Raw genomic sequence first — 9,948 nt, 5'->3', positions numbered from 1 at the left:
GAACCACCTGTCAGTTTGTGTTTTAACTCATGCAAAATTGCCTAAATGTCCTTGGTGCCCATTGGAAATTTGACCCATCTTTCTTGTTTCATATATATATATATATATATATATATATATATATATATATATATATATATATATATACATATATATATATATATATATATATATATATATATATATATATATATATATATGGGACAGAGTTCTGGAGACTCCTACTATGTTCTGCAACTGACATGTGTTTGAAACTTGATGACATTTAATAGTGTGCGACATCCGCAACACATAACGCATTTTGACTTTGGATGATATTCACCTGCACAGCGATTCGCACAAGCACTCAAAACCATGCAGCGTTCATTAAATCCAGATTTTCTTTTGCACTCTTGGTATATTAAGTTCATTTAGGATGCCAAGCCCATTCTCACCGGTAGGAGTGGGAGCTTCTGGAAAGGCTGTTGTCTCACGGAGAGATATGAAAATGTACAAATAAATAAAGTCATCCAAAGTAATCACCTAAGATGTATACTCAGTTCCCTCCATACAGAGGCCATAAACACAACATCAACTCCTTCACCCATCTCTCTCTCTCTCTCTCTCTCTCTCACACACACACACCTGCTGTACTGAAGCTATGCAAATATCCCTGATCAGAAACGGATGGGAAGGTGACGAATGAAGCGGGATCTGCTTTCCCTTTGAATGAGGGCTGCACAGACATTGGGCAGATCGAGCTCCTGTCAGCCGCTCACAGAGCTCTAACTCACAGGATGTATATCAGTCCAGATTATTACCACTGTGAAGGTCAGCCCTTAGAGGGCATCGGAACAGTAATGATAAGAACAGTGTTGGACAGAGAAGGAAATGAACACTTTCAGAGGTGGCTGAAAATCTGCTGCCATCTGGTGGTCCAATGCTTGAACTGCCTTTATTCCCTTGAAATAATGCAGTGAATGTGTGGCTACACTCACACTGGAAACGTGACAAAATAAAGTATACTCAGCAGCAGACATATTAGGAGATATATTAAATGGAAATGGCACAAATAACTAAACAAATGTAAACAGCCTATAGTTTGCTTACTGTTTTTCCTTTTTGCTGCATTTTTAAGTTCAATTGTAAACTTAACTGTGAAGTTAAACACCTGTTAGAATAAAACAGAACTACACTCATTGGCCACTTCGTTACTTATACACTGTGGTCATAAAAGGTTGGATACAGTCAGCAACAATACTCAGATAGGTTGTGGTGTTTAAATAATGATCAGTTGGTACTAAGAGGCTCAAAGTGTCCGAAGTAAATATCCTCCACACATTACACCACAAGCAGCCTGAAGCATTGATACAAGGCAGGATGGAGCCATGCTTTCATGTTGTTTTTCCTGTTCTTAGCTGACAGGAGTTGCACCCGGTGTGGTCTTCTGCTGCCGTAGCAGATTCTGTGTCCTGTAGGTTCAAAGGTGCTCTTTTGCAGATCTTGGTTATACCAGCTTGAAACAGTCTGGCCAGGTCAGTGCTGCTCACTGGATATTTTCTCTATTTTGGACCATTTCTCCAAACTCTAAGAGATGGCTATGCAGGAAAATTCCAGTAGATATAATAGAACAAAACAGTTAAGCATGTTAGGTGAACTGCAAGGATTAATAAGTGCTATTTCCTGTATACATCTGTATGTAAAATTGAATGTGGACAGAGGAACTGCCCCATAATTTAACATTTACAAGCACACTTCACACTTGGATAAGGACAAAACCGTTTATTGAAATAAATAAAGATACTCTGTTTTCATATTAAATGTGCTATGCTTTAAGATGTTGGCCACATTTTCCCCCATGATGCAGTATATAAATGAACCAAAAATAAAATTTGGGAAAGACATAAAACAAATATGTGAAAACTGGAGACTGCAAAAAAACATACTAAACTTGATGTGCTGGCAAATGAAACTCACTTACTACTTATGTATCATGTTAATGAGCTTCACTCCTTTTTTAAAAAACTTATTTTCTGCCTACCAGTTTTAGCTTTACTTTTCTGCTCCCATGTAAACATCTATGAGGTTAAAAAAAAAATGGACCTAAAAATGGACAGAGGTTGTTTTTATTGTAATTATGTATTTTTTTTTAATATACAGCCATAAACACTGTCAAACCTTTTTTAATAGAGATGTTTAATTCTTTATTTAATTTGTTTTATTTAAAGAACTGTCACATTCATCAGCAGGTATCCACCTTATGTCTTAAAGCAGGATAAAAAGGACACTTGTAGCATTTTTCCATAAAGTTAAAGCAAAAAATGTGTTAAAAGTCACCTTTGACACTTGAACAAAATAAGAAACGTATCAGAGACACAGTGCATTTAATTGTTGCTTAAAATAACCCGTAACTGTAAATATGATGATCATTCAGATCTGTAACAGCTGTGTGTTGATGAAGACTTTCAGCGCAGATTTATTTTCCTCCTTGTTCGACCCACTCAGAGTACCCTCCTTTAAAATGTCTCGCCCTGAGGGGGGAAAAAAAAAAGAAAGTATAGAGGGAAGAGCTTAGTCTCTTAATACTGCTGTTTGTTTTCTACGAAAAGGTCACCCACAATTGGACAAGTCAAAGTATCACCTGAGGACACTCTACTAGCTGCAGTTAGCATTAGCACATATGAACAAGAGCCTGTAAAACAGAAAAAAAACTACCCGACTTAAATTTAGTTAGTATTGCCTTTAAAGTGGCCTCCCAGCACTCCTGATCCATTTGGATCACTCCCATTTTTACCACTTGCACCTGTGCATTTGCAGTATGCACTGGAGTTCCCCTCCAGGGTGTCAAAATAGCAACTCTTCACCTTCAGTTGGAGAGAGAACAAATTCACAGTGAACCACTCCAACATATGTTAAAGGGAAATAACATGCATGCTCCCGGTCACGCTGTTGATCTGATGCGCCTTCTCTGGGCTTGAACACTGCACGCCCTTCCACTGAAAACTGCAGCCCCAGCTCTCATTACCAGTGATGCCCTTGCACATGAAAATCAGGTCAGTTTGATATAGAAGCTCATGTTTGCTCTCTGCGCTACTTAAGAGGTCCACTCTGGTTAAAGTGTGACTTCAATGGAAGACATCCAAATGTAGCACGAGTGCTGGGAAACTAATGTGAACAGAATGACAGCCAAAATCTAAATTCCATCCATCCATTTCCACTTATCTGGGGCTGGGTTGCGGGAGCAGGAGCCTAAGCAGAGAAGCCCAGGCTTCCCTCTCCCCAGCCACCTCCTCCAGCTCGTCCAGAGGGACCCCAAGGCGTTCCCAGGCCAGCTGAGAGATATAATCTCCCCAGCGTGTCCTGGGTTTACCTCGGGGCCTCCTACCGGTGGGACATGCCCGGAACACCTCACCCAAGAGGCTGCCAGGAGGCATCCTAATCAGATGTCTGAGCCACCTCAACTGGCTCCTTTCGATGTGGAGGAGCAGCGGCTCTACTCTGAGCCCCTCCCGGATGGCCGCACTCCTCACCTTATCTCTAAGGGAGAGGCCAGCCACCCTTCGAAGGAAACTCATTTCTGCTGCTTGTATTCGCGATCTTATTCTTTCGGTCACTACCCAAAGCTTGTGACCATAGGTGAGGGTAGGAACATAGATCGACCAGTAAATCGAAAGCTTCACTTTTACACTAAGCTCCCGCTTCACCACGACAGACCGGTGCAGCGTCCGCATCACTGCAGAGGCAGCACCAATCTGTCTGTTGATCTCCCGCTCCCTTCTCCCGTCACTTGTGAACAAGACCCTGAGATACTTGAACTCCTCCACTTGGGGCAGGAACTCGCCCCTGAGCTGGAGAAAGCACTCCACCCTTTTCCTCCGTGAATCACCACCATATCGTGGTGGAGGGGTTTGTGGGTCCCAGAGATCCCAGGAGCTATGTTGCCTGGGGGCTTGCCCGCCTGGTAGGGTCTCCAATGGCAAACTGGTCCTGGGTGAGGGTCCAGAAGACCCATATGTCTGCAACAGCGAGGGAACCGTTTACCTTGCCCGGGACAGGGTTACTGGGGCCCCACCCTGGAACCAGGCCTGGGGAGGGAGCTCAAGGGAGAGTGTCTGGTGGCCGGACATTAGCCCGTGGTGCCCAGCAGGGCGCAGCCCGAAGAGGTTACATGGGCCTGCCCTCCTATAGGCCCACCAGCCACAGGAGGCGTTGTAGGGGTCGGGTGCACTGTGTATCAGGCAGTGGCCAAGGGCGGAGGCCCTGGCGGACCGATCCTCGGCTATCAAGGCTGGCTATTGGGACAAAATCTAAATTCAGTATGATTTTATTTGCTTCTTAAAGGCGGGTCAAAGAACTGTGATCACACTCCATGGTCTAATAGATCTTAATATTTCTCCTGTTGTCAGCACAGAAAACTCATCTGTATGGGAACTGGATCTTCACAAGACTACATTGAAGAATTTCTTTAAACACCCCTATCAAAGCCAATAAGGCTGCAACAGGAGGACTGCTCTCCCCATGCAGTACAAAACATGCCCTCCAGTCTCATCTCCTCAATTTATCTGATCTTCACCTGGCATAAGCTGATCTGCAAGTCCCTCACCAGTGACTTAGCTGCCCATTTAGGAGGTGTGTGCAAGTTAAACAAGCAAAAAGTTAAATGGCCACATTTTTCCACTGCCACCCTTCAACATTTTTCCTTTGAAATCACTTTGGAGAAAGGGAAAAAAAAATTCCTGGCATAATGTACAAAGCCAGTCAGGCAAGTTTTCAGCCATGACCCTGCGCTATCAGACTTTGCAATCCTCTTAATAACGCAGTGCTGTGTGGGAGAGATTTCCTGATCTGTAGACCTGTGCTCACCACATGCCATGCTTACAGAGTCAATTTCCACTTATGTGCATAATCAGGTACATTTATTGCTACTTACTTGCTAAATCCCAGCTGATGAGCAATGCCCAGCGCTGCGGCACTCCTTATGCCACTTCTGCAGTGAAACACAACGTTGTCGTCGTCTTTCCCAGGAGCTTTCACTTCAAACCTTTGCTCAAAGTGCTCAGGGGACAGCTTCAGAGACTCCTCCAGGTTGTCCACTGACATGCATACCCAGAAACACCACAAACATGAACATAAAAATGCAGGAAAACTGCTCCAAAAAAGTTCCCACAGGTAGCCAAATAATGCTTACGTGGGAGGTTGACTGCCTGAGGGATGCGCCCATCCTGGTATTCCTCAGGGCTTCTCACATCAAAAAGCTGAATGTTACGGCTTGCCAGCATGGCCTTCAGCTGCGAGTGGGTCACCACTGAACCTTAAAAGAAAGAAGGAAACAGGAAGCAAGTTATAAATCACCCAAGGCCACAATGGACCCCATTTAGTGGCGCTAGTATTCTTTGAAACTTGTGTGAACCATTTTATTGACAGTATGTGTTAACTGCTGGTGGTAAACACTGTTGCTACCTGGGGTGAGAGTGAACTAAAAATACCCCCTGACACAGCTAAGCCACAGTATTATCTTCTATTTGAAATACAAAGTCAAACTGATGGCGTACACCACCTGCAGTCAATTCAGCTGGGAAAACGCTGGCTCCAGGCAGCCACAAACACCGACAGTGATCGAGGTAGCCTAAACATTTCTTTATCAGATATTACAAACATTATGAGAACAAGATTATTATAATCAGCTACTAAGCCCCATCGAAGCACGTAGGCCTACTATTACATCATCCCTGTCACAGGATGCGGACTGAACTCAAGGACAGTTTTTACCATTGTCGGAAGCTTCGTCGCACTTTGGACTCGAAGTTGTAAAAGTCCGAAATATGGAGTTACACGTAGGGTAACACCTCCGGTTCGCTTCCGTAACAACCTGGCAGAAACTCCGGGACAGCACGAACGACAGCATTATGAAGACAGCCGCGCTGTGGAGCCTGGCGTACACTGAAAACATAATGCTGAGCTATTGTTGTCACTGTACACTCACCCTGTCGAGCGTCTCCTTTTTCTTCTTCTTCTTCTTCTTCTTCAGGGATATTCCCTATTTAACCGGTGCGTTTAGCGCCACTCTTAGGATGTAGTAGTCATAGCTCCAGCCGTGGGTCAAAGGGCTTTCACTGGCTCCCGGCAGAGGGCAGCGCAAGATAGGCAGAGTTTCCAACTTTGTGCTCCTCTTCACTTTTCTCTTGACTGTGAGGCATTAAAACACTTCTTTAATGATAAATATAAATTCTAAGCTGTTTAGAGGCTACCTATAATAAGCTAAATGACTGCTCAAACACACCTGACATGTTTACTTTTTCAATTCAATTCAGTTCAATTCAATTCAATTCAATTCAATTTTATTTATATAGCACCAAATCACAACAAACAGTCGCCTCAAGGTGCTTAATATTATAAGGTAAAGACCCTACAATAATTACAGAGAAAAACCCAACAGTCAAAACTACACCCTATGAGCAGCACTTGGCGATAGTGGGAAGGAAAAACTCCCTTTTAACAGGAAGAAACCTCCAGCAGAACCAGGCTCAGGGAGGGGCAGTCATCTGGCGTGATCAGTTGGGGCTGAGAGGGGAGAGAGACAGCACAAAAGACACACTGTGGAATAGAGCCAAAGATTAATAATAACTAGTAATTAAATGTAGAGTGCGGTATAAACAGAGTAAAAAAGAGGTGAATGAAAAGAAACACTCAGTGCATCATTGCACAGCAGCCTAGCTCTATTGCAGCATAACTAAGGGATGGTTCAAGGTCACCTGATCCAGCCCTAACTATAAGCTTTATCAAAAACAAACTCTTTAACTGAACCTGTTGAAGATGCCTTTTCATCCTGAAAACTTGATACGAAGTCAAACTTGTGTTGACTAATTCAATAAATTTAAACAGTTTAAACAATTAAAGTATTTCAACTTTACTCTGATTTTTCTGTCTCCGCCCACTGCCTGGTTTGTGTGTCCATGGACTGTATACATTTCATTAGAATGCTGCAGATATTAGCCAATTCCAGAGTGGAAACCCCTAAATATAACCATGCAAGCCATGCTCAATTGGACTAATCTGAATAAAAGGAATTTCTGATGCTGGTAGATGAGTTTTCACATCTATTTGGATGTCGCAACCTTTCTGCTGTTTATAGTATTATAGTAATATCATCAGAGGATTATCTTGTACAGTGCCTCTTGCAAACAGTGCAAAGAAACAGTTCACCCCAAAATAAAATTTTTGTGCTTTTCTCTGGCCTATACTGTTATGAGGAAGAGCAGAGGGTTGTTTGGTTAAGTTTTTGTTCTTCTTCCCTTTGAAATCAATTAATGTATATTTGTCTACTACAGTATATACTACAGTGTGAGAAAATTGTGTTATACACTTTGCTACTATCAGAAAAGATCAAAAACAACGTCATGAAACTTTGGAAAACCAATTTCCTTTTGTCAGTTTCTAAGGTTGTAGTAAGACTGATGTTTGTAGTTGTACGTTTTGCATTACTTCCCGTCAGTACAGTTAGGAAAGTAGAGCAATTTCAATTATATTAACTCCAAACAGAGTGTGCTACAAGTGTCTAGTACATACTTTAATGATGTGTGATTGAATTTTATCAGTTTCTCTCTCTCAGTCTTTTTTGTTGCTAAATCTTTCTATCTGTACTTCTCCTGTTTACAGCCATAACAGCTCCGTGAGAAAGAATATGTTGCTCTTAGACGGTAAAAATCAGGAAGAAAGTAAATTAACTTTCTGTTTCAGGTGTCACTGTGAGTATGGTGGTGGATTTGCACAAGAGATTTATTGGTGGTCAAGAGTGTCTAAACACCGAGCATCAGTATCAGGTGAAACTAAATGGAACTAATGGAACACATACCTTTTTCTGTGGCGCACACTGATCCATGAACGGTGGGTTCTGACTGCAGCTCACTGCTGGAAGGATGGTAGATGGTGAGAAAATTTAACTTACATATACATAACAAAATATTTCTGTCTAAAATTGCCTTCTTATAGTCTGGAGGTAGCAATCATTATTAATACTTAGTTTTATGTCAGTTTAAAAATAACAACAGCATTGCTCATGATCCATAAGTACTGTTTCTAATAAGTAACTCTTTCCCATGTGTAGGAATGTGACCACATTTTTAGGACTGCATCCACGTACAGGTCAAGCCCAAGCTGCTCTCATCAGCCTTAAAGTACCCTATTTTCACAAAGACATAGCTCACGACATCATGCTATTGAAACTCTCTGCACCATCTCAGATTTGACCTCTAACCTTACCTCTCTGCTCAGTTCCTCTCTCAATGTAAGTTGTGACTTTACCTAATAAGTCAGAAATATTAATTCTTGAGCTCAGTGGGATATTTAAATTCATCAGTGTGGTTAAAGTATAAAAGTTTCCTTTATTTAAACTCTTAAAAATGTCATCTCTATTCTTTTTATTATATTTCAGATCTAAACCAGTTCAGGTTGCAGGTTATGCCTCCAAAACAATGGGCCCTAACAATAAAAGAGGTGAGATGATTTTATTTAATCAACACATTTATCTGTTTCTCAGTGTCAGTATTTTAGCTTGTGTAGTTGATAACAGGTTTATAATTGATACATATTTACATTACACTGCATTTTATTTAATCTTATAACATTTATTTATTCCTATAAACTGATACTGTACTGCCAAATCTGACTGTATAATCACTGTCAACTTACCGTATTTTGACATGTTTGACATTTGGAAGATCATTTTTCTTAAGACTAAAAATGTTTTTAAAATGTTCTTAAATGAAAAATAAATTATTCTCAAAATGCTTTAAAGATGTTGAAATGTTACAACATAAATTAACAATTAACTTCCAAGAGTTATATACAACTGTTTTATTAACGTGCAGTCAATGCCTCAGGCGTTTTTTGTACACAAATTACTTGTGCCGCTACAAAATCAGTTCCAGTTCTCCACAGACAGAGGGCGCCATCACAGGCCTGACTCTTCCAGGTGTGTCCCTCCTCGTGTTGTATATCTGGACAAAGCGTTTACATTAGAATCTGCCTTAAACACACACTAAACACACTATTCAATTCAATTCAGTTTTATTTATAAAGCACCAAATCACAACAAACAGTCACCTCAAGGCGCTTTGTATTGTGGGTAAAGACCCTACAATAGACTGCAACAACGGGCCAGACACCCCATACTCCTGCAGCACCTCCCATAGGATATTCAGAGGGATGTGATCAAATGTCTTCTCCAAGTTCACAAAACACATGCACATTCACAGAAATGATTCATGGCAGTTAAGTTTTATGCATTTACATTTATTTGATTTTATTTTTAAAAAATCATATTTTTTATATTTATGCCTTAAAATTAATTACTATCTACATAATCTAATCAATTCTAAAATGTATTGAATGTAATTAGTTAATATATACCTACACAGTTTAAATAAGTAAAGTTGTAAAACAAACAAGATTCTGTTATATAAAATTTTTGTGATTGGTTTTCATTGAAGTTACCAGAAGTGAAATGGGGAAAACGGTAATGATGTCTTGCACCAGTAGGTGGCAGTAATGTACCTTTAAGTTGGTTGCAAACCGTCTTAAAATGATAAAAAAAGAAGAAGAGGAGGCTGTACTGCACTCCCGCGGGTCTCCAGCAGTCAGGTTCATGCAGTAGTAAGCAATTTGAGACATCCTATGTTGTTACTTTCAAATATGTCCTAATCGTGCAGTTTATATCACATCAATCACAGCAATATCAATGAATTTATATAGTTCGTGATTATTTTAAGCAGTTTTATCTTGGTCACGTTGCTGAACCAGACAATACCAGCACATGCTAGCATCACAGCTAACAAGCTAGTTATTTCACGACATCTTAGCTAGTTTGGTAATACAACATGATACTGGATTAAAGTAACCCTTTGCAGTCGGTTTTCATGTCGGTTTAAATGACTAGTGACATCAGTTGCAAAGCAAGCTGGATAGCATTCT

General features: G+C 40.8%; 1 protein-coding gene across 1 annotated transcript; it reads right to left on the bottom strand.

The window, feature by feature from the left end:
• Positions 1–2,089: 2,089 nt before the first annotated feature.
• Positions 2,090–5,955, bottom strand: LOC115799713 (thiosulfate:glutathione sulfurtransferase). The gene is made up of 4 exons (XM_030756984.1): positions 5,749–5,955; positions 5,168–5,290; positions 4,910–5,072; positions 2,090–2,510 (listed from the first exon to the last, which is right to left on the bottom strand). The coding sequence occupies exons 1-4, from the start codon at positions 5,927–5,929 to the stop codon at positions 2,456–2,458; spliced, it is 522 nt and encodes a 173-aa protein (XP_030612844.1). The 5' UTR covers positions 5,930–5,955; the 3' UTR covers positions 2,090–2,455.
• Between the last annotated feature and the right edge of the window lie 3,993 nt (positions 5,956–9,948).

Source organism: Archocentrus centrarchus, chromosome 20 (genome assembly GCF_007364275.1).
Source record: "Archocentrus centrarchus isolate MPI-CPG fArcCen1 chromosome 20, fArcCen1, whole genome shotgun sequence".
In the NCBI taxonomy this organism is placed as follows: Eukaryota; Metazoa; Chordata; class Actinopteri; order Cichliformes; family Cichlidae; genus Archocentrus; species Archocentrus centrarchus.
This window is presented reverse-complemented; position numbering and strand designations above follow the sequence as displayed.

Bases quoted from the DNA above. Each gene is read 5' to 3' on its own strand.
- LOC115799713 (XM_030756984.1), bottom strand. From the start codon at position 5,929: ATGTTTTCAGTGTACGCCAGGCTCCACAGCGCGGCTGTCTTCATAATG. The intron at 5,291-5,748 runs GTAAAAACTGTC...CTTTCTTTTAAG, and splicing joins CGACGAAGCTTCCGACAATG to GTTCAGTGGTGACCCACTCG. The intron at 2,511-4,909 runs GTAAGTAGCAAT...TTCCCCCCTCAG, and splicing joins CATCAGCTGGGATTTAGCAA to GGCGAGACATTTTAAAGGAG.